The sequence below is a fragment of the Podarcis pityusensis genome (assembly GCF_964106645.2).
Source record: "Podarcis pityusensis genome assembly, chromosome: Z".
NCBI lineage: Eukaryota > Metazoa > Chordata > Lepidosauria > Squamata > Lacertidae > Podarcis > Podarcis pityusensis.
In genome coordinates this window covers 14,693,670-14,718,449 of record NC_138044.1, presented here as the reverse complement: position 1 = coordinate 14,718,449, position 24,780 = coordinate 14,693,670, and the positions used below count along the sequence as shown (strand labels likewise).

The 24,780-nt window shown below is 46.2% G+C and overlaps 1 protein-coding gene across 5 annotated transcripts in view; it reads right to left on the bottom strand.

The window, feature by feature from the left end:
• Positions 1-24,780, bottom strand: part of RALGDS (ral guanine nucleotide dissociation stimulator) — a 92,197-nt gene that overhangs the window by 38,947 nt on the left and 28,470 nt on the right. The window contains exon 1 of one of the 5 annotated variants that reach the window (XM_080990605.1): positions 17,206-17,739. The exons of 3 other annotated variants lie outside the window; for them this stretch is intronic. In XM_080990605.1, coding sequence (XP_080846731.1) covers positions 17,206-17,451 — 246 coding nt within the window. In that variant the 5' untranslated portion in view covers positions 17,452-17,739. Of the gene's footprint in view, positions 1-17,205; positions 17,740-24,780 lie in introns of those variants that run through there. One more of the 5 variants, XM_080990603.1, reaches the window with a different exon arrangement.

Sequence of the window (24,780 nt, the reverse complement as noted above, 5' to 3'; positions counted from 1 at the left end):
AGGGACAAAGCTTGCTTGCTTTTTTCCAAAATTCTCTCGCGCCCCCTCCCCTCTCCAGACCCTAAGAGCACCCCCCCTTTGAATTCCAGGGTGAAACATTCCCAATAAATTTTCTTTCAAATATGCCGGACACGTAGCCAATATCTGCCATCCACATTCCAACATCTTTATACCGTACTGGGCAAACCAATACGAAATATTTTTCTGCACCCAAAATAAATAAAACCAAGCAACTTTAGACAAGGGATTGGGAACCTTAGCTTGCAGCCAGGGGCCACTTTCCCTTCCGGACAAGCTTCAGAGGGCCAAATGCCAGCTGTGGCAAGGGCCAGGGAAAACAGAGGGCAGGGAAATGAATGCCTTTTTTTTTACATGTTTTCTAGGTAAATACACATGTTTACACCGACCCCCCACCCCACTCTGCATCCTCCATCCAGGCAAGGAAGAGACATTTGTCAGAGTTTAAGGACACATTTCCAGCCACGCAAAAATATTTGGGCTGCAGGGCTCATGCAGTATTCCCTGCCCATGGAAGGTTAGTGCATCAAGGAGGCAGTGAGGCTTAAAGCCTTCTTCCTGACATGCCAGCTTTCTAGGCATGAAGGGCTTTGAGTGCCATCTGGGACTCCAAAAGCGATTTTGTGTTGTGTACAGGTGTGCAGGGGAGACAAAAGGAGGGAAAGGGGGAATTAAGGGCTGCACTATCCCCCCCCCCGGCAGCTGCAAAAACCTCACTGCTGTGGATGGTTGCCCTCTTCCTTGCTCTTTTACCTCCAAAGCTGGTTGCCCGAAGGGACCACAAGGGACTACTCGGGGGGTCAGGTTCAGCCTCGGAGGCTGCTAGCTGCTGATCAGTATGGCAAATGTTTGTCAAAAGCTCTCAAAAGGGCCTGTTAAGTTACCAGTTCACAGCAAACAATCTAACAAAAGGTACACAGTTTACCACAAGAGACAAGAATTCAATAAGGAAGCGTAAGTCTGTTGCTAGGGGCATGGAAGCGGTGGTGCCACCACCCAGAAACCTGTCCGGCTGCTTCTCTGAAAGAGGAATTCCTCACTCCGGCGGGCGTAGGGGGTGGGCATAAGTGAGATGACTGAGCTCCTGCTAGTCCAGAACAGCCTTCGGCAAGCTGGCACCTTCCAGAGGTTGTAGTCCAACAATCTCTGTAAGGTGCTGCGTAGACAAAGCCTGTTCCAGAAACTATGACCATGAAGGACCATCCCATCAATCTCACTGCCCAGGAGGCAGAACTGGGAAAGGTTTACAGAAATCCAGCTCTCGTTTAAGACAAGTTCCTGGTCCTCATGATAGCACCCAGCAAGCACAATGCTTCATTCATCCTTTCTCCTTCTTGTTTAGCAAGGCTGAAAGAGATCCAAAGCGGGTGGGGAGTGGGGAAGAAAACAAGTGTGTGTGTTTGTGATATTTTATATATGTGTGTGCGTGCCTTTTGCTTCAACGCTGATATTTTCAACTTCACAAACAGAATGAAAGAAGTTACAAACGAAGACCTCTCCCTTCCCATTAAAGAGTCTCCGACTTTGTTCAGCTGCTAGGTATTAAAATGTAGTCAACACTCGAACTCTAAAAATAAAAGGAGGAGCCGGCATTCCGGATTAAGTCTCCTCCAGTTGTTCCCCTCCAGACGCCTGTGCCTATTCTTCTATAATTTTTGCAAGTCAAAGCAAAGATGAACTCTCTCGCACTCCCCTCCCCCCCCGGTGCCAACATCCGGCACACCGCACACAAAACTTGGCCTGGTTTGGCAGAATCCAAGCTGAGCTCTCCTCCCCCCCCCCCCGGCAACACACACACACACACACACACACACACACACACACTCCTGCTTCCTTGAACAAGCACAGGCAGAAAAGGCCTCAGGGAGAAATAGGAACTGGGCTGACAGCTGCATCCGTGATACAGAACACGAAGGGTGCCCATCAACCAGCAAGAAAATGGTCCATTGCTTCCTTCGGGGAACAAGGTTTGATGCTTTGGATTGGAAACAAAGCCAACACACCAGCCCCGTTACAAAACACAAAACTAAAAAGCTTGTGGAGAGAAACAGATCATTATGAATGTTGGAAGGCGTCTTATACTGAGTCCATCTAATTCAGTGGTTCCCAAAGTGGGCAGTGGGATTGTCTAGGGAGGTGCCAAGAGCAGGGCCAGCCCACCCACGAGGCAAGGTGAGGTGACAGCCTCGGGTGGCAGAATCCACCTGGGCAGCAGATCCATCTTTCTTTCCCCCCTTGTACCTGATGCATATCTTCCCTAGGTGACTATCAGACTTTGAAAAGCTGGTATCACTAGATCAAGTTAATCAACTTTGTTGAAATAATTAAATTAGTTTCAATTGGATTATAAATAAATGTGCAATTAATAGTTACTGTTTTGAACGTTAACGTGTTATCTTCCTTAGTGGGTCATGCAAACTACTATTCTGAATATTGCTTTTTATAGGGTGGAATAGGGGGCACTAGAGATGGAACCAAGACAGCGGTGGCCCGAAAATGTTTGGGAACCACTCATCTAGCTCATTTGTTTCCCTTGTGTTACGAACCACTGTTGCCAGATCAAGAGCATCCCAGACCCTGAGTTTTCAGTAAAGCTAAGATCCAGTCCTCATGGTTTCCAAATAAAGGGGCTGATTTAAACAGGAAGAGAGGGTGCTGACTTAAATTGAGCCAGGTCACTACTTCATCTAGCTCACTGCTGTCAACACTGGCAGGCAGAGGATCTCAATGGTTTCAGATCAGGGACATTTACAGCCCTACATACCAGGGTTTGAACTCTGGGAGTTTTGCATACAAGATTACAAGTTTGTATGGCTTCATAACTGCAACCGGTAACTTATGACCGGTAACCGGTGACTTACATAACTCCACAGTGACTGCCCTGTAAAACTGCCCCCTCAAAGCTGTTGGGGCAACACTGCCATGGCAGCAGGGATCACAACGTTCGTTAGCTAATTAGCAATCACCTGGCATGTAGGAATGAGCCAGCACTTTCAGGCCTGGCAAACATACATGGTGTGACCATTGCAAAGTTACCCAGGCCAACCAGGTTGCAAGACTACAACCTGTTTGAGTCTCCTGGAGATTACATAACAATACTTGTAAAGAAGAACTGGAAGCACACATTGGGCTGGATGCCTTTTGCTGCTTTTTTATTATAAAATGCTGCTAATCTTTATCTGATATACTGTTTGCAACTTCACTTTAGGTCTTTCAACATTTTTTGTTCGGCAGCCGATTTGATGGCAGTTTAGAGACAAAAAGTGGCATCTGTATTTTAATATTTTAAACTTTTCTCAGCAATCCTTACACCCACGGTTGATGGGTCAGGAACCTTCCAGACCCTGAGATTTCAGGGCCCAAACCTGGGACTTAGGAGCTGCCCTGGTGATGTCACAAGGGGAAGCTCCAAGTGATGTCATAGAACAGACACTGGTTATATGACAGGGACAGGCCTTGGAGACGGAGGTTAATTGGGTGAGGGGAGTGAAGTCTCCTCCCTAGTGCTCTCTCCCTAATGTCTATGCTGGGTTGAAGCTTGTAAGCTATGTGCAGTCTTCATAAGGCCCTTTCCTCACCCATTCAAGCTGACCACCTGTCAGGGGCAGGCAAACATGGAAACTTCAGGTCAGATCTGGAGGTCTGGCAACCCTACTTCCTACTGTCATTATTAACTTTCAGAAGAGATTCATAAATATTCCCATTTACCTAGGCATTTGGTGGCTGGAGAATACTATTCCTGGCAGCCCTGAGATATTTGGATGGAATGTTTTAAAATGTAATTGCTTTCATGTTTTTAATTGCCATTGTTTTTGGAATGTTTTAATCACTTTCAAAATGCTTTTGCTTTTAAATTGAGTATCTTTTTGCTGCCCGGGCTCCCAAGGGAGGAAGGGCGGGATATAAATTCAATAAATAAAATTGTGTTGCAATGTTGATTGGTATTATCCCCACTGCGTTGCCGAGAAGGGAACATCTCATTTAATAACAGTTTCTATCTTGCTTTCCATACAGTGACATATTTGCTCATCTGTTAAGACTTTCTGGGTTTTTAATATTTAGTTGAATGACCTACTCTCAACGACTGCAGCTGAATGATAAATTCCAGGATCTGAGATGCTCATGTACTGGCACCCTATAAAATCTATTATGTCTGCCAGGGGCTGCTTTCAAACAGATATGTTTTGATTAATCAATATCTAAATCAGTGGTTCCCAAGCCTTTTCAGGATGCCTCCCACTTTGTTCCTTCAATTCATCCCTGGTGCCTCCCACCCTATAAAAAGCATGATTAAGAACAGAGGTTTGCATGACCCACTAGGGAAGATGATATTAACACAATAAAATTCAAAAGAGTAACAATTAAGTGCACATTTATTCACAATCCAATTAAAACAATTTAGCTTAATTCATTCACCAAAACTGATGGACTTGATCCAGCTTTTCAAAGCCTGATGGTCCTTTGCACCTCTGGCACCTCCTTTATTTTAGCATCCCTCTAGCATCACTACCCACTTTGGGGACCACTGATCTAAATTAAGAATAGATCAATAAATAACAACAGTCCCTCAGTTCATCCAGGGTGGGGCAAGAGGTGCCTACCAGCTAACAAAATTTGGGGGACAGCACTCCAGCCTAAAAGCATCATGAAAAGGTGGGTTTTAACAGTGAGTTTTAAAGAAGGAAAGGGAGGCAACAAATCAAGGCATCATAGCAACGGCAGACCACACCTCGCACTCCCACCATAAGCAAAATCTTGTAGCAGAAATCAGGGGAATGGCCCTCCCCTCTGCTCCTCTTTCCACTCACCCCTTGAGAAACAGAAATCCATTCCCAGCTGTTAGTGATGAAGACCAGTTCTCTATAAGCCTGCCTTGCTGCTGTTGCCAGAACGTAAGGAGTGAACGCATGACCCATCCACACCGGAAATTAACTACAGACCCACCAGGAGGCGAAAAGACCCACCCTCAAAAGGGGATAAAAAGAAAGGCTTGCAAGCTACTTCACACAACACATTTTTCAGTACCGTGCTGGACATTCCCCAATATTAGATGGTTTGTTTGGAGTACACAACTGCATGCTTGGATATTTAAGGCCCCTTCTCTGAATGCTGAGCTTTCATTTAAGCCAAACCAAAAAATATAGTGATTGAGATTGGGGGGCGGGGGGGGGGAGAGAATGCAGTTGGTATGGTATCCCACCTTGGTAAGGAGTCAAGCTGCTTCTGCTTCCTGGTTGTCCTGGCCAGTGAATTCAAAGACACTGGAGTGGTTCACAAAGCCCACAAGGACATGGCATTTGCCTTATTTTTATATATATATATATATATATATATATATATATATATATATATATATAATCTCCTTATACAATACACAGACAAATTATGGGGGTGGGGAGACAGAGAGTTCTATTTGCTGCTCTGCATTGATTTCCTCCTTTCCTCTCTGCATGTCTTAAGGCTCCACCAAACCCAACAACTACTGTATTTTTCCATATATTGGATGAGGTTTTTTTGACTCAAAAATCATGTCAAAAAACTGGGGTCATCCAATACACAGATAGTGGCATGGGGGGGGGGGGGAGAAGCTGCGCACTGCCAGCCAGTTCACTTCCCCCAATGCCGCTGTACGGTGGGTGCTCCCTGTGCGTGCCCCATGCCTCTGCGCACGGGAAACGATCTAGGGAGTGTTTCCTGCCCGCAGCTGCATAGGGGGAGAGGCTCAACAACTTTGTGCTATCTCCCCTCATTTTCCTAAAATTGAGTCCCCAAAAATGGGGGGAGTGGGTCTTATACATGGGGGCATCTTATAGACGGAAAAATACGGTATGTTTCTAGTCCTTGTGACTAGAATATTATTTTTTAGTGGAAGGGCCATAGCTCAGAGGTAAAGCATAAGCTTTGCATGCAGAAGGTCCCAGGTTCAATTCTCAGCACCTCCAGGTCAGACTGGGAAGACCCCCTGCCTGAAACCCCTGAAAGCCACTGCCAGTCAGTGCAGACAGTACTGAGCTGAATGGACCAATGGTCTCTGGAATCAGCAGGAGGCAGTTTCCAATGTTCCTAAATAAGAGTGGGGAAGTGAAAGCAGACAGAAAACACTGGACACTGGCCTTATAAGAGTTCAGACCACTGGGTCCACCTAGCTTAGTATTGTCCACACTGACTGGCAGTGGCTCTCTCGGGTTTGGGGAAGAGGTCTTTCCCAGCCCTACCTGGAGATGCAACTGGGGACTGAACCTCAGGCCTTCTGCAGGCAAAGATGCTCTAAGCACTAAGCTACAACCTGTCCCCTGATAACAATATCATCAATGACACATGACTCTGGCTGGAATTCCACTTCCCAGAATGCAACGCTTCCTGGGGAATTGCACACCCTGTCCCTTGTAGCTCAGCCGGCATTGCATCCAAAATCCATTCCTTAGCAACACGCTTCCCCTCTTTTCTCCTGGATCTCGGAGAGCTGCAACAAGCTTTTAAGAGCAACAGCCTTGCAAAAGGATGGGGGTGGGGCAGCAGAATACAGCCATGCAATGGAATTGGAAATCAGCAACCCTTCCAAAATACTAATTGGTTGAAATAGCAAACCAGCAACCTCTCCAAAATGCTAAACTTGCTTGGGGGGGTGGGGGTGGGAATAGAAACAAGACCAGCAAGACCATTTAAAACAGAATTTATTTATCTGCTTGCATTTATATCCCAATTATTTCCCTCCAAGCAGCTCAAACTGGCATACATAGCTTTCTTCTGTCCCATTCTGTCCTCGCAACAACCCTGTGAGGTAAGTCAGGCTGAGACCGAGTGACTGGCTCAAGATCACCCAGTGAGCTTCATGGCTGAGTGGGGATTGAACCCTGGTCTCCCTGGTCATGGTCTGACACTCTAGCCACTGAATAACACAGGATAAAGATTTGTACACTATTTCCAAGCAGACCGAGGATGCTACTTGAGGATTTTCCTGTTCCATGCCCGAGAACCCCCCCTTTTTCTCTCTTAACCCTGAGCTGAAGCGCACAACAGCTGACACACAACTGCACCAAATCAACACAATGCTCCTTTTGTTTCCTCCACTGAGGGATATCTTGTGCTGCTTGCGGCCTAGTAAACAGCTCGTTCCATCCTCCCTTCCCAGCTTTAGGAGATGAGGTTTGGCCTCAGGAGTCCCCCACAGGACAGAAATAAGAATTCCAAAGCAAACAGAAATACAGGCAGAGAGGAGATCTTCTAAGGTGGAGGACTTTATCCACACACCCAAAAGAGTAATCTCTGAGGAGGGGAGGGATGGTGGATTTTTTTTTTACACTTTCCCCCCAATCTTAAATTCTGTTTGTCCCTCCCCCATTCCTACAGCAAAATCTGAAAACTGCACCTGTTCCTGCTGCAAGATGGCACTGAAAGGCAGTGGGGGTTGGTCCCCCAGGAGGGGGCTGCTCCACTGTCCCTCAGACCTTGTGGGGGGGCCAGACTATATTTTGAAGGGGGGGGGAATGAATGAATTCCTATGCCCCACAAATATCCCATAGATGCATTTTAAATAAAAGGACACATTCTACTCACGTAAAAACTCGCTGATTCCCGGACCGTCCGTGGGCCGGACTGAGAAGGCGACTGGGCCTGATCCGCCCCCCCCCCCCCAGGACTTAGTTTGCCTACCCATGGGTTAGACTGTAACAATTAACCCCCTCGGAAGGTGGTAAATTCTCCTTCCTTGGAGGTTTTTAAGCAGAGGAGCATCTCCACCCCCATCGTTCTGCCTGGACGCTGAGGTCCAGCACTGAGGGCCTTCTGGTGGTTCCCTCACTGCAAGAAGCAAAGCTACAGGGAACCAGGCAGAGGGCCTTCTTGGTAGTGGCGCCCGCCCTGTGGAACGCCCTCCTATCAGATGTCAAAGAGATAAACAACTACCTGACATTTAGAAGACATCTGAAGGCAGTCCTGTTCAGGGAAGTTTTTAATGTGTGACATTTTAATGTATTTTTAATCTTTGTTGGAAGCCATCCAGAGTGGCTGGGGAAACCCAGCCAGATGGGCGGGGTCCAAATAATAAATTACTATTACTATTACTATTATTATTACTATGGTCATCTACCAGGGATGCTTTAGTTGAGATTCCAGCAATGCAGGAGGATGGAATAGGTGACCCTTGAAATCCCTTCTGGATGGTCCCAGATTAGGCGAAAGCCTGTTTGCATTTGGAAAAGTACCAAGGAAGGGATTGGGGAAATGGTTTGGTTCCCAGGGATGCCGATCCAGTCATAAATCCTATTTGGAAACAAAAACAAAACCTCAAACCTAGTTAGCACACCCAGAAAGGTATTGTGCACTTCTATGGACACCTAGCGAGGACAACTGTCGAGAAACAGGAGGATGATGCAAAAGCTCCTTCCAAACTCCATCCTCCAAACTCCATCCTCCAAACTCTGCCCAGCAACTTGACAGGGAACTCCTCACTGTGAGTGACAGGTCTCCCTTGGCACAGCTTTCTTGGGAAGAAGGAGCCAGCTCCTCATCCACTGGGCTGTGATGTCGCTAAGGGGATTTTAAGAGTCTGGATTTAAATGATCTTACTGGGGTGGGCACCCTTTGTTTATATGCAAGAATTCATCTTTTTAATAAATATGACTACCGGGACCCTGCTGCACTTGGGGACCCTCCTGCTCAGTTTGCTCAGTGCAGTCCCTGTCCTGCCCCTAATGAGATGGCACTATTACCCATCTAGGAAATGTCAAAAGGTGACATTTGCTCTCTGGATTGCAAACTGGAGTTGGGTGGGGATGAGTCTAGGAGCTGAGAAGCATTCCTGGCACTAAGCCACCCATGAAAGGGCAGATAAGTCTGAAAAATAAAAGGGCATTAATTTAATGAGCAAAGGCAGATGGGAGTCTACCCATGAGGTTTCCCACTGTGTCTCTGTCTGATGTATTGCCCTGAGGCATGTTCCTTTCCAATCAGCCTCTGCTAGATTGGAACTAACTTACCAAGAACTAACTTAGTTGGTCTTTAAGGTGCTACTGGAAGGAATTTTTTTGTTTTGACTATGGCAGACCAACACGGCTACCTATCTGTAACTGCTAGATGAGGGTTAGCCTGTTGAATCTCCACAATGGGATTGTTCAATCGTTCCTAACAAGGAGACATGACAAAATGACCTGCCTTCAGATGTGTCTTTCTGTAAAGTCTCTTCATGAGTCATTGCTATACAGAATTCCTCCTAAACCCAAAGCAAAACCTAACCCAAACTGAGCAAATCATGCAGAAATGCACAAGAGTGGGTGATTCTCCTTTGGGATGTGTTGCAGAAGCAGATTCTTTTTGAGTCAACAAGTGAGAAAACTACTGTAAAACTAGTCAATCCCCCACCCCAAACCCATTTAGTATACATTTGAGGTGTGAAGTAGAACACAGTAGCAGTAGGACAGAGTTTAAATTTTAAACACTTTTTTTGGCTGCTCTTAAAGTCACAGCTTAAGGCCTACATTTCAAACTTGTTTTTTAAAAACTAAAATGAAAGCCATTATTCTCAGAATCCATTTCTGTGTCTTCCCGCCAACATGAAATTGTGGCACTCGCAGCACCCTGGGCTCAGCTGTGGGAAGATAAATGGTTCTGTAGATAAACAGTGCCTTAATCTGTATTAACTAGGGTATCCATTTAGTAAAAGCAGGATCACACAGATTAAGGAGCCGCTCCTTTGTATAGTCATGCCATCCAGATTTAAAATGCCTCAGTCCTCAGAGTTCAACTTCTTAGCTTGTTTCAAAACAGGCAGTCTTAATCTTCTACATACCCCTAATCCTTCAGATGAGACTGTGTGTGCAGGAAAATCAGAATGACTTATTTGGCAAAGCAAAGGCTTTAGGTTACCTTGTTCGGGTGACAAAGAGTGTTTGTGTGTGTAGGTAGGTAATCTGGACAGAGATAAACTAACAACTGTCTATGCTCTGGTAACCTCTAGGTTAGACTACTGCAGCGTGTTATACATAGGACTGCCTCTGAAGACAGTTCAGAAACTTCAGCTGGCGCAATATTTGGTGGACAGGCTGCTCACCGAAGGAAGATGGTTTGGGCATATTACACTGATTCTGACCCAACTGGGTGCCAATTAAGCTTCTGGGCCCAACTCAAAGTGCTGGTTTTCACCTATAAAGCCTTAAATGGCTCAGAACCACAATACCTTAAGGACCTCCCGATATGAACCCAATATTAACAACAACAACAACAATCTCTCAAGGACTGAGATACAGGAATGAAATTTGATATGCATGTTCGGAATACAATTCTGCACTTCAAGCTCATACACCTATTTTTACCTCTCACATCCATTTGCAAGAGTGCAGAGAAAAAAGCACAGATGTCAAAACACCTGAAAGGAAATCTTATATCTGAGAAAGACAGAGAGAGAAGATAACTTGTGGGTTGGTAAAACTATGAATATGTCCCCAAGGTAAATGAAGAGAAAGAGAAAGAGAGAGAGAGAGAGAGAGAGAGTTTATTTTATATTTCACTTTATAAAGTATATAAGAACAGAGAGAGCAATTATTAAAAGATCAAAAGATGAAAAAGAAAACTATAAAATGAGTACAGTTGCACATGCAATAAAAGAACAGTGCAAGTAAAGAATATCAACCCTTATGAGATTATCAAGCCAAGGTGAATATGTGGGATGCTCTCAGTCTGTCAGTTTTGCTAGCCAAACTTTGAACAGGATATTTCAAACTCACATTTGCATTCTGATGTCATATTTTCTCATTCTCCCCGCCCCCCTGTCTCTTACACAGTGTGTCTGAATGTATATTTTGTGTGTCCATCAATGTCAGGAAGTGCTAAAAGCATTTTTCTTTACGCTAGCCTAGACAAAAGATATGTAGAACGTTGATGTGCATGTTTTAATCTCATCTTAGTTCATTGCTGGTTTTAATTTTTCCTGAATTTTTAAAAAAGTCGTTTTTAAACTGTTTTTACAATTTCATTTCCCCCCTTTTTCTCTGTAAACCCATTTGAGGGGTTTTTTTGTACAATCAATCAGTGTTTTAATTTTATGAAATAAATAATTTTTTAAAATGTGTTCTTGTAAGAATGTGTATACATATGAGAAACAGTGGAAGGCTGATTGGTTTTGAATTCAAATTTGCAAAACAGATTGTTTCTTGTGTGTGAGAGAGAGACAAAGAAAGAGTGTGGGTCTGTTTGTATATACGTATATTGTATCTTTGCCAAGCTTAGATAAGTACTTCTCGACTCTGCGAAAAAAATAATTCATGCCTCTGTCCATGACAATCCCACACACCCCTAGCATTGCTCTGGGACAGGGTGGTCTAACACGCTGCCCACAACGCGAGGGTATGTGAGTGAGGGGGGCTGGGGCACTTGAAAACCCACCAGTGGGGAGAGACAGGTGCCAAATTTCGAGGCCCCACCTTTTGATTGGTGGGCTGGCTGGCTGGCTGGCATGACTTGGCGAGGCCTCTCTGCCTGGGGCTCTCTAGTTCAGGTGGGCTGCCCTTCAGAGAGACACTTGACTATTCTAAATTATTATTATTATATTTATTTATATCCCATCTTTTTATCCTGACATGGACTCAATGTCCCTGAAAGGGCTCAATCTATTAATTATACACATTCAATTGTATATATTAATTGTCTATATGAGGAACACTTTAATTGACAACGGTCTATGTGGCCCACGGATTCCGTTTCAAAGTACTCTTGCCCATCCAGCTCTGGGGCATTGTGGGAAATTTAAAGAGTGGCAAAGCCTGGCTACTCTCTGCTGTCCAGGTGGCTGTACTCTTGGTGAGCAGGGGCAACTTACAGAGGAAGCAGGGGCCACATTTTGCCCAAGCTTCCCCGCCCCCCCCCCCGCAGCCTGGAACTGGGTATTCCCTCACAAAGCTCCCTGATACACGGCACACACCATGCATCAAATATGACAGGATAGGGTGGCAAAGGGGAGAGGAGACTATCACAGAGGGGAAATCCTGAACACTCATCACAGTTCCAGCTTGTACTCAACGGAGTTGGTTCTGCATTTATTTATTAAAAGAAGAAGAGGTTATTTGCGAACACTCCTGACAAAAAGCTGCTGCAAGCCTGTGCAGATCAGGCCCCTGGGGCAATTTCTGCCGCCTGCATCCCTGGTAATTAACAGGACAGATTACTTGTGCTTTATTCCCCCCCCCCCTTTCTTAATTTCCATCTGAGGCCTGCAGAGCTTTTTGTTATTTAAAAATAACCTGTTGCCTCCGCCATGTGGGAGTGTCTGCCTCCATGCCTAGCCCACTAAGCCCTACGTGCTGATAGGCAGCAAACTCTCAGTTTCAAAAAAATTTAGGAGGGAGGGGAGTTAAAGAACTAATTAAAGTTTATCAGCAGAGTCTAGAGGTCAGAGCGCCAGCCTGGGAGCTGAGAGACCCAGGTTCAAACCCCCCACTCAGCTTTGATAACTAAATCAAGCCTTCACATTTAGGGGCAGTATATCTCCAATTACAAAATACTGGTGGAGGCGAGGGTGCAGACAATAAGTTGCTGCCTTTTGTCCGCTTGTGAGCTTTTCTGGGAGCTTCTGGCCAGCTGATGAACCCTAAGTCTGATCCAGCAAGGCATTTCTTAATCCATGAAAGCACAATTGAAAAGTGCAAAGCACAGCTGGGGCAGGAAGAGTTCAGGAGGACTGCATTTAAAGCAGTCTCCCATGGAATCCTAGGAACTGTAGTTTATCTCTTAAAGAGCTACAGTTCCCAAGATTCTTGGGTGTGGGAGAAATGTGCTTTAAATATATGGTGTGTACACAGCCCAAGACAAAACATTATTTTCTTAAAAACCGTAAGTAGCTACCATCTACCATGGCCACATTTGCACCATACATTTAAAGCAGTATCATTCTGAAGAGTCATGGCTTCCCCAAAAAACTATGGGAGCTGTAGCTTATTGAAGGTGCCAAGAGTTGTTAGGAGTTGTTCTCCTCACAGAGCTTCAATTCTCAAAAGTGGCTTAACAATTAACGCTGGGAATTAATTGTAGCTCTGTGAGAGGCATATGGATCTGCTAACAACTCTCAGCACCCTTCACAAACTACAGCTCCCAGAATTCTTTGGCGGAAAGCATGACTGTTTAAGATGGTATCATAGTGCCTTAAATGTATGGTATGAATGTGGCTCTAGACTTGCCCAACGTTAGTGAAACACGGTTTCTTTCCTGCCTGCAAGGAGGAGGAGGTATGGTGGTCTGGAATGATTGCACCACCCTTTCAATCATTATTTCCTTGCAATGGAGGGAGCTGAAAAGCTCAGGCTCTCCCCCTACCCTACCCAACTTTCCTGGCCTCTCTTCTGAAACCACACCTCTCAAGGCTCCTCCTAGCCTAGCGAAGGAAATCTGGGAGGTTGAAATACTTTTTTGCCAGACACGAAATGAGAAACAGATGATGGATTTTCAGCAACAATCTCTCTTGCTCCAACCTCCAAGAGAATGAAACCAGGGGCGGTGGGTGGCAGCCTTGTGTGCATAGGAAACTGGATCTGGTTTATTAACTCTTTGCAAAAAGTTTGGCGAAGGGAAGCAATTAAGATAAAAGCCCTGTGTCCCAAGAATGAAAACAGCTCATTCAATATAGCATCAGTGTCGTAGGAAGAGACCTGCTGTAAGCACTGTTTTACACTGGCTGGCAGCAGCTCTCCAGTTGCAAGCAGGCAACCATCCCAGCCTAACACGGGGATGCCAGGCATTGAGCCCAAGACCGTCCGCATGCAAAGAATGTGTCCTACTACTGAGCTATGGCCTATCCCCTAAAAATAAAGTAAGATTCTAATTCTTACTGTTTTGAAGAATTAAACAGGCTGAATTAAATAGAATCTGATCATTGGTCCATCTATCTCAGTACTGTCTACATTGGCAGGCAGTGGCTCTCAAGTGCTTCAAGCAGGAGACCTTCCCCGCTTTACCTGGGGATGCCAAAAATTGACCCAGGACCTTCTGCATGCATAGCAGATGCTCTACAGCTGAACTACACAAAGTACACCGAGCTATTGACAGGGGCCTCAACTGTCCTGTAATGGAATGTCAGAGAGACTCTGGTGCTCCCACAGTCGATGGATACAGATGTTTGGACATAAGTCATGACCCACCCAGCAAAGGATTTTCTCTGCATTGGAAGAAGATGCTACAGGCTCTCTCCAAATCCCTGGCCAGGTCGGAGAGCTTTAGGCAAGCAGCTCCAAGGAGAACAGAAGGCACAAAAATGGTTCGCAACAGGAAGCTCGCTGTCATTCATTAAATCCTTTAAAGGCGCCAGATCTGCGCTTCTCGCCACAGAGAGCGCCTCTCCTAATAGATGCTCAAACCTGGCAGCTTGCCAGCCACACAGATAATTGCCTGACCAGTTGAGCCCAAAGCGATCATGTGAGCAGGAGGGAATTGCAGATATCTGTGGAAGATGGAAAGGGAACAACAAAGATCATCTGCCTGGCCAGTGTCCCTTTTGCTGCACACACACCACATTTAAGCACCTCTCTATATATATTTTAAAAATCATGGGAATTATAGTTTCACTATCTTCACTTTTACCTGAAATTCATGCAAATTGAGGGTTGTGATATGGCATTACAAATCCTCCAGTGGGAGCTGCATGATGACAGCCTTATGTTTTTATTAGAGAGAGACAGAGATAAACCAATTGTGCTTTTTGTAAAGAGGAATTTCTGTAGCTCAGTGGTAGAGCATCTGCTTTGCATGCAGAAAGTTCAATCCCCAGCATCTCCAAGTAGGGCCTGGAGGGACTCCCTGTCTGAAACCCTGGAGAGCTGCTGCCAGCCAGTGCAGACAATAATGAGCTACATTAACCAAGGAACTAGATATAGTCGGTAAAAGGCAGCTTCCCAAGTTAATAGGAAAGACTTCACTTTCATATTGACTGAGCTTATTACAAATAAAATAAAATAACATCCATGAGAGGCCTCCCTACTGTCAGCAAGTTCAAATGTTAAGTCATTTTCTATACAGGCAACTCCCCATTTACACGCATTCAAGGCAAGTGCAACAGCGCATGCGCGCACTGCAGCAATCTTGAAAACAGCACAAAAGGGGCAAAAATTGCCCTTAAAGAGTGTGAAAATGGAAAGAAGCTAGGATCTAGCAATCCCAGGAGCCTTTGCACCAACCTTTGGCCTGTGGAGAGTTGGGAGTTTGAGGAAGGAGGTTTGGAAAGAGCGACTGTAGTGGATTTAATGAGTGAAAAAAATTTTTTAAAGGTTTTTCAAGGGCTTCCAGGGTGTTTGCAGGCTTTTTCAATGGTGTTCCCAATATACACAATTTCAATTAAATGCACGGTGGCTAACCCCCATGTAAATGGGGAGTTGCCTGTACTACATCATTCGATCATTGATTCATTTATAAGGTTATGAAGTTCCATCATATCCTCCCTCATTCTTTTAAAACTCAAATGTAGGGAAAGTGCCCCCACCCCATTTGTATGATGTGCCGCAATTTCAGGTGACACTGTACAGGACAGGAACATGGAATGTTTCCCTTGTACCGAGTCACATCATTGGTCTATCTAGTTCAATACTATCTACTCTGACCGGCAGCAGCTGTCCAGGATTTCAGGCAGGGGACATTTTGCCAGCCTTACTTGGAGATGTCAGGGAATGAACTTGGGACCTTCTGCATGCAAATCAGCTGCTCTACCAATGGGCAACAGCCTCTCCTCCTAAGAACAGAGTAAGATTATAGTCCTCATCATTCTGAATATCCAGAGTCAGACCACTGGTAAACCTAACTCAGTATTGTCTGCACTGACTGGCAACAGCTCTCCAGGGGTTTAGGTAGGGGGTTATTCCCAGCCATACCAGATGCCAGGGTTTGACCCTGGGATTTTCTGCATGCAAAGCAGATGCTCTCTCATTGAGAACAACATAAGAAGGTACCTTATACAGAGTTCAACCACTGGACAATTTAGTTCAGTATTGTCTACACTGACTGGCAGCAACTCTGAGATTTCAGACCAGGAATCTCTCCTAGGGATTGCGAGGATTTTACTACCATGAATGCTGCATTTTATTGTACATATTATGGGATCAGTGCTCCTTATGCATGCACATTTTTCACAGCATCCTCAAAACACTGTTGGCCTGAAAATACTAACCTGTATATCTCCCCCCACCTTTAATCTAGATTTACTTTTTCCCTGGGAATTCCTATACAGTAAAATAAAATCCTGTTGCTAGTGACCTATTTGCAATATCCAAAGTAAGTGAAGTGGCTATATTAACACACACAACACACCCCAGTCTGGAAGCACCCACTGCTGTCATGGCAAAAAGCCACCGAAACTACCTCTGAAATCTGCCAAATCTTTCAATAATGCAATCTAAATTAGAAGCACCATCGTTTTGTGGTGTGAGTTAAAAGACGAGTAGTGTAAAAATAAGTTGCAGTCCACTTAACCTGCCTCACAGGGTTGTTTTTAGGATGAAATGGGGAAAGAGGCAGAGAATGACCCATATACATGCTCATGCACGCCAGTAATGAAACAGATTAACGCCATAAATTTAAAGCCCATCCAACACTCATTTAAAACGTAGGACTTCCTGCAAAGAATCCCGAGAACCTCGCCAAGCTACAATTCCCAGCATCCTTAAACTACAATCTTCAGGATTCTTTGTGAGGAGCCAGCTGCTTCAAATAGGTTTTAAATGTGGAGTGGATTCAGAAACGGACCTGAATTACCAGTCGAAAGACAAAAAGTAAGGCGCCTCCTAGAGAAGCTACTTTCAAACAGCTTTGTTGGTGGGACCCCCAGCGCTCCATTCACCCTTCCGCGTGCCCACGCATAACACCAGAACTAGAAAACTTGGGAGTTTGCGGTCGCGGTATAAAAAAGCGAAGCGAGATGCGGTCAGGCTTCACCCCTAAATTAAACATGTCTTGGAAACACGGCGGACGCGGAGGGAAGAGAACTAGTCGTCTGGTTGGGAGCCCGTTACTACAAGCCTCTGCACGCTTTTGCTTGGGGCGCACGCCCCATTGAGCGGAGGCTTACCCCCGAGTAAGCACGCACAGGATTCGACTGGGGCGGAATTTCTTTTGCCTGAAATTCATGCAAAGCGAGCGAGACACGCCGTATAATCAACCCGCCACCTCCATCCCCGCGGCGCATGGGGCTCCCCACACCCCCAACACTTTGGGCTTTACCTCCAGCGGGGGCAGGTCCGGATCCAGCTGCGTGAAACTGTGCAGGACGACGGGGCTGGTGCTCTCGGCCGCCACTTCCAGCTTCACGCCGTCCCACAAGCTTCGGAACCGCCGGGAGCCTTCGAACATTTTCTCCGGGCTGAGGATGCCGCCGCGTCCGCCGCCGCCGCCTCCTGCGGTGGCTGCGGCAGCGGCTGCTTTGGGGCGTTCATCCTGCAGGAGCTCTGACCACATGAGGTTCACCATGGAGCGGCGAGAATAGAGGGTCCAACTCCTGCTAACTTTCCATTATACTGAGCTAAAGGAGGAGGGGCGTCAGTTCACGGGCTCGGAGGGTCCCCTCTCCAAACTACGCGCACCTTGGGCTTGGGAGAGAGCGCGCGTTCTTTGCGCCTTTACGCCTGGAACTCAGCAGCAAAGCGGCTCCTTCTCAGTCATCATTCTCCACACTGGGGAAATTTGATCCGCCCACTCACAAGCCCTTATGTCACCCGCTTGGAAAGGGGTGGAGATAGAGTGAGAGAGCAAGATTGAAAAGGCGGTGTGGTGATGCTAGGGAAGCAAGAGAAAGCGGAACCAGAGCCTAGAGGCTTTTCCTCTTCTCATCCCCCTCCCGCTTGGAAGAGGCTAGGAAAGAAAGCAGAGGCGTGCCCTCTGCAGGCCGAGAAGGAGAGCGCCGCTGGAACTTTATTATTATTATTTTGCAGAGAGAGAGAGAAACGTTTATAATCCTAATATTAGTATTAACCACCTCACTCGTTCACTCACAGAAGCTGTGGCACTTTAAAAGGCTCAAGGATTTATTGCGGCGGCTGCTCTGCGCGCAGATGAATTGAAGGGTTATCACTGTGGCTTGGCAAATAGACACGGGTTTATTGGGAAGTAGGATGGAGGGTAAACAGAGGGGCCGAAAGGCCATCAGATGCAACGGAGGGGAGACCCGTGACACGTGTAGGCAAAGCTCAAGTGTATACAAGATAAGCAGTTCTTAAATAAAGAAAAAACAGGCCTGCTATTTGCAATTTCTCCCCCCCCCCACCCCCCACTATAACCGTGAGACTAAGGATAAGATTTCACATCTCAGAGCAAGCCTGGATTCTTAAGCCGCAGAAAGAGATGCTAGCAATAAATCTGGAAGTCGTTAAAGGTACAACACGGCTGTTTGTTACTTGATCTACAGCAGACTAATAGGACAACCACAGCAGTCAACTTTCCCTTTTCTTGCAAGGAATCCTATTTGGAATAAGGGAATTTCCCTTAAAAAAAGGGAAATGTTGACAGCTATGAGGACAACCCTACTGGAAGCATGTGGTGGTGGTGGTGGTGTTAACTGCTTGGCATTATTATTGTTACTAATTATTAACAACAAATGGGAACTTCAAGCAAATGTTGCAACGTGTGATGCCCTCGTTCAGGGTGCCAGCCAACCAGTCGTGCCTCTTCCAAGATGCTCCATTCCATTGTATTCCACTCCCGTATTTCCTAGTTCCCCTCGCCCCTCCAGCATTCTGTGGTTGCAGAGCACGCGTCTTATGGCTGTGTGTGTGTGTGTGTGTGTGTGTGTGTGTGACCCCTTCTGTTTCTCCCCCTCTACATATTTTCTTCTTCTGCAGACCTCGGGATTTCCCGCCGAGCCTTTGTACTATTATTTCCCTCTCGTTTTTCCACTGTCTGCTTATCTATGTTTACTGTTTGTATGTTGATAAATGCCAAATGAATGTATGGAAAGGCCAAACCACTGGTTTCCCACAGGGAACTGGATGCTCATTACAAGAACAAGAGTCTGGGCTAGATGGGCCATGGACCTGATCTATCTGCAAGGCTGTTCTTATGTTCTTAGTGAGGTACAGAGTCACCAGAGTTAAGCAGGAGTTGGGAAGGCAAAGAGTTAACCAAGCTGCCGCTTGAGTAACGATGATTGATCTTGAAACTTAGCAGCCTGCTGAGATGAAGGCAGGAAATCTCTCCATTGTTTTTCCCTGTGTTTGCAGATTCCAAGAGGACAATGGGAAGGGGCCCTCAGCAAGGCGATCTGCCAGCAGATAATCCCTGCAGCTACTGAAGGATCTAGAGACCCTCTCCCCTAGTCTGCTTCTTGCTGGGGTCTCTAACAAGGTGCTCACCTTAGAGACTGATTGGGTTTGTTGTGGCATAGGTGTCTGTGGGCAAAAGCAAGGTTGGATAATGGATTCCAACTCCCATCTGCGCCTGCAATGGTTAGAGAGGATGGGGTTGGAGGATGGTCACTAGCCCCCCATTCCTAACCTTAGACCAGGGGTCAGCAAGGTTTACCTTGCCTGGGCCAGTTCACTCCAGCAGAGATTCCTACGTGGGCCAGATCGCGTGTGCACCCACAATTTCCTGAGCCCGCACAGATGTGATTTTCGGCATCTGCGCATGCGCAGGCGTGATTTTCAGTGCCACAAAAGCAAGTCCCCGCTCCGCACTGTGCCGGTTTAGCGCAGCGTGCGGGAACTCACCGAGCGGCCGGCTTGGTTCAGGGGCGGCTCTGAGGAGATTTCACCCCTCCCATTCCAAGAATCTGCTGATGTTCTCTGCTGATTCTCCAGAGAGGAGGGGGGCGGTTTCTGCTCACTACTTATTCCGCTCCAGCCTCACATCAGAGAGAGAGACTGAGTGTTAGAGAGAGATCGTGTGTATAGATAAGGTTGCTGCTAAGTGCAGCTGCAGACACTCAGTGCAGTTCAGCATTTTCACTTAGACCTCATTTAGCTCTGTACATAGTTGTGTATTATAGTTGTAGATAGAATAAAAGAAGATATTCTACAGAGCTGCTCTCCGAGTCGTTTATGCTCTGCTATACTCTGCTGTACTCTGCTGTACGACGACTGTTTTCTTGTTGGAGTGAATCCGGTGCTCACAACTCTAAGCTGTGAGTCCACAGCACTTTGACCTGTTCCTGTGCAGAAGGTGGTCTCTGGAAGTGCTACCCAGCTCGCCTAGCCCAGTCGGGGCTGAAGTGCGTGAGTCCAGTTAGTGGCACTGGCTCAAGGGTGATCTGACAGGCTCGTGGGACAGTTAAATGACCCCCAGAGGCCACTTGTGGCCCATGGGCCTTAGGTTGCCGACCCCTGGTCTTGAGCAGGGGTCAACAAACTTTTTAAGCTGGGGGCCGGTCCACTGTCCCTCAGACCTTGTGAGGTCAACTATTTTGGGGGGGGGGAGTGAACAAATTCCTATGCCCCACAAATAACCCAGAGATGCATTTTAAATAAAAGGACACATTCTACTCATGTAAAAACACACTGATTCCCGGACTGTCCGCGGTCCGGACTGAGAAGGCGATTGGGCCGCATCCGGCCCCCGGGCCTTAGTTTGCCTACCCCTGCCTTAGACAGTAGCATTCCCTAGCAGTGGGGTGTGGCGGTTAGTGTCAGACTAGGACCTGGGATATCAGGGTTCAAATTTCCACTCCGCTATGAAGCTCACTGGGTGACCTTGGGCAAGTCACTACCTCTCTTGGCCTAACCTACCTCACAGGGTGGTTGTGGGGATTGAGAGGGAGGACTTTGCATGCTGCCTTGGGCTCCTTAGAGAAAAAGGTGAGCTATAAATAAACACATAAATGAGATGGAAGAATGCCTCTGTTTAAAGACATACAAAATGATTCCTATGTATAATTACGTAGGAATTATGTGTTATCGTAGGCGCCTTTCCCTCTTTCAAATTTTACTATTTCTTTTCTGTTATCTCAAGAAAGTTGACATTCTGAATTTTTATATTGTATACACTGATCGGAATTGTCTTAGGCCACATACACATTTAAAGCACACACACCTCAAGAATCCTGGGAAGTACAGTTCACCCCTTGCAGAACTACAATCTCCAGCACTCTTAATATACTACAGTTCCCAGGATTCTGAGAGAGAGGGAAATCTTTAAATATTTGGTGTGTATGCAGCCTTAAACAGTGACTAAAATCAGGCCAAAGTTGGGTGCTCTCCTCTAGGTGATTCCACAAAGGAGATAAGCCCCAGTTTTAGGATTTAAAGCAGCTTAGTCCACTGACTTCAACAAGATTAAACCCAGATCTATTGCCTTAACAAGTTATTGGATCAGGGAACTCTCCTAACTACTCTCTCCCAAGCTTGGCCACTGTTTCAAGCAGGGGAGGGGGAGAGAGACATGTAGGATGAATGAGTTTTTGATAAAAATTGCCCTTTGAAGTACAGCCAGAGAGCAAATCCACAAGATTCCAGGCCACCCCAATTATTTTGCCACTCCCTCTTGCCTGCACGAGGAGGAAAGTACTGTAGCACGAAAACCTAAAATAACTCATGCTTTGCTGAAGGAAGGGCCGTAGCTCAGTGGCAGAGCATCTGCTTTGCATGCAGAAGGTCCCAGGTTCAATTCCCAGCATCTCCAAATAGGCATGGGAAGCGCTTCTGCCAGAAATTGGCTGGATCCCTGTCCACATATAATTCTGCCCACAAAATATCAACCCTGCCCACATTGGATAGCTCCACTAATAACAAATGTCACATGAGTTGCTTCTGGATCTGATGTGGCCTTGGATGTGGCTCCATGGGCCTTTTGCTTTGTACTGCCCACAATCCATTATGTACCTACCTGAATGAAATAATGCAGGAGTGAAGAACTACCAACCCAGGGGGCCAAATCTGGCTCTCCAAGTTTCTCTGTCTAGCCCATGAAACTTCCCCAAGCCATATCTTCCTTGAGTGTTTTTGCCTGGCTGGAATGCGTTCTTAAACTTTGATAAGGATTCCTGCTTCCTTGGATGGAAGAGAGAAAGGAGTGTGTTTGTGTGTGTGTGTGTGTGTAGAAGTTTGCTTTTGTTAAAATCTGTGTTCTGCTTTTCTATCAATAGGGCCAGAGCTTTTTTCGGGGGTACTAAAGGATAACAGTACTGGCACCTCCCCCCCCCCATGTTAAAAGTGTGGCACTTACTTCATGGTGAGTACTGATGCTTTTTTTTCTTTTAAAAAAGAGCATTGAATAAGATAACATTTGCACTTTACATTTAAAGCTCCATGATATCACATTAAACAGTCATGGCTTCCTCCACCCCGCCTTAAGAGTCCTGAGAGTTGTTTGGAGACCCCTCCTCCGCTCCCAGAGCTACAATTTCCAGAGCAATTTAACAGCCAATCCCTCTTCACAGGGAACTCTGAGAACTATGGCTCTGGCAGGGGGGACAGGGGACCACCTAACAACTGCCAGTACCATTAATAAACCACAGCTCCCAGAATCCTTTGAAGGAAGCCATGACTGTTTAAAGTGGCATCGTCATGCTTTAAGCGCAGGGTGTGAACATGGCCTTAAACGAAAAGTAAATAAATCCTACAAATAATTAATACAATCTCAAAAAGTTAACATCTCATTACGAGAGAGAGGGAGAGAGAGAGAGAGAGAGAAAGAAAGAGAGATTCATAGCAATGTTCCCAAAAGGTTCCAGGAACTAAGGAGCATGACATGGCAGGGTGAATCAGCAGCTGGCAGAGAGCTCCTTGCTGAGACAGCACTCTAGTGGTGCTGGCTTTGCCGAGAAAAGATTATCTCTTCCCGGCTTCACCACCCATTTCTTCTTCCTCCCCGTCCCCCTTCCTGCTATCTTGTCCTCTCACATCTTTATACAACAGTTGTATAATCACCTATTATTGGGAGGGCAGCGAAGCAAGTTACAACTTCCACCAGCTCAGGATGGAAGGATTCATGTCAAATCCTGTCTCTGCAACACCAACTTTGTCAGGGTTGATTCCCAAAGAATGCATGTGTGTGTGTGCGCTCTCTCTCTCTCTCTCTCTCTCTCTTTCTTTCTTTCTTTCTTCCCTTATCCTTCCTATCCTGAACAGCCAGGATGGCTGTCTTCTGCCTGCACTATCAGAGGCAGCCAGTCACTGAATTCCAGTTGCTGGGAATCACAAGTGGGGAGAGTGCTGCTGCTTGCAGGTTTCCCTTTGGGGCATCTGGTTGGCAACCGTGAGAACAAGATGCTGGACCAGATGGGTGTTTGGCTTGATCCAGCAGCCAGGCTTTTTTGATGTCCTTATGATTCAGGGTGTAGCTGTTACCGTTTTCTCTTCCTGGGGCATTCTACCAGCCTCATCATGTGGAAGAGTGGGACTATGGATGAAGCAAAGAGCCTCATTTCAGCTTTTGGCATTAGTTCAACCAAAAGTTGGTCTCATTCCACATTCCACATTAATCTGCATTTTAAAAATAATCCTTAGAAAAATGTGTGTGTAAATACAGGTAATGTGAATCTCATGCTCCTTTAGGCAGCGCTTTGTGAACCTGGTTTTGGGAAGGTGACATGAGGGTCTGGGAGGGTCCTAGAGCAGGGGTCAGCAACCTGTGGCCCATGGGCCACAAGTGGCCCACGGGGGTCGTTTAAATGGCCCACGAGCCACCCCTGAACCGAGCCAGCACGGAGCGGGGACTTGCTTCCATGGTGCCGAAAATCACATCTATGCAGACGCCGAAAACCGCATCTGCGCAGAAACCGAAAACCACATCTGCGCAGAAACCGAAAACCGCATCTGTGCAGAAACCGAAAACCGCATCTGCACAGATGCAATCCAGCCCATGGAGCAATCTCCGCAGGAGTGAACCAGCCCAGGTGAGGTAAACTTTGCCGACCCCTGTCCTAGAGCCTTTGCACCTCCTTCTCAAAGCCCAGTAAGTGAGGCTTCTCACTTACCTCCCACAAGATTTCCAGAGCCCTCCTTCTTGGTGGTAGGGCTGTGTGTTTCCGGGTGTTCCTGGCTTTATGTGATTTTGTGTTTATGTGTGGACTCATGCATGTAAGTTATCTGTACATTCTTTTTCAAGATATGCATTTTTAATATTTATTTTGAGATACTCTGAGCATTGGAACATTTGAGGAATGTGAACTATATGTGAAGTAATTAGGTTTTGATCTGCTCAGCAGGCACAGATCAGATCAGTTAGCATCAGAATACAGAAGGCTGGATTCCTCAACCATCTTTAGGTGGAACTGGTCCATGTATATTCAACATGGAAATCTGGAATAATTTGTGAGTGGTTGGCAGCAGCTATTCTCATAGAACCATAATATCCCCATGTCTGATCACTTGGAGGTAATTTCTGCTTGCCCTAGGCAAATGACTCTTAAAGCCTGCATGGTTTACCTGGAAAACCTAAGCATTAATTTGTGGGCTCCGGCACTGAACCAGGCTTAACGGGCTCCAGAGCTTTGCTTGGTGAAAATTAACATCCCACAAACTAATGATGATCTTGCTCTACTTGACTGTGAATTCACATGCTGTAAATATACCACCCAGCACATTCTGATCCCAAACCAAAAGGATGGTCTCTGGCTCTAGCTACTTATCTGTGTAGAAAGCCACAGCACTTTGTTATGGCAGCAAGACCATCCAATGTTGTGGTAAGAAAGGCATAGCCAAGCCACACTGAAGCCAGACAGGTGTGCTTTCATCAGCAACTTGCCAGGTATCCTCCCAGCTGCCATGATCTCAGCCAGCCAGAGCCCAAGAGGTATTGCTAATGATAGCTTTTGTAAAAGTTGCTTTTATTTATAGTAACAGTTTCATTGTGTGGTGTTTGATAACC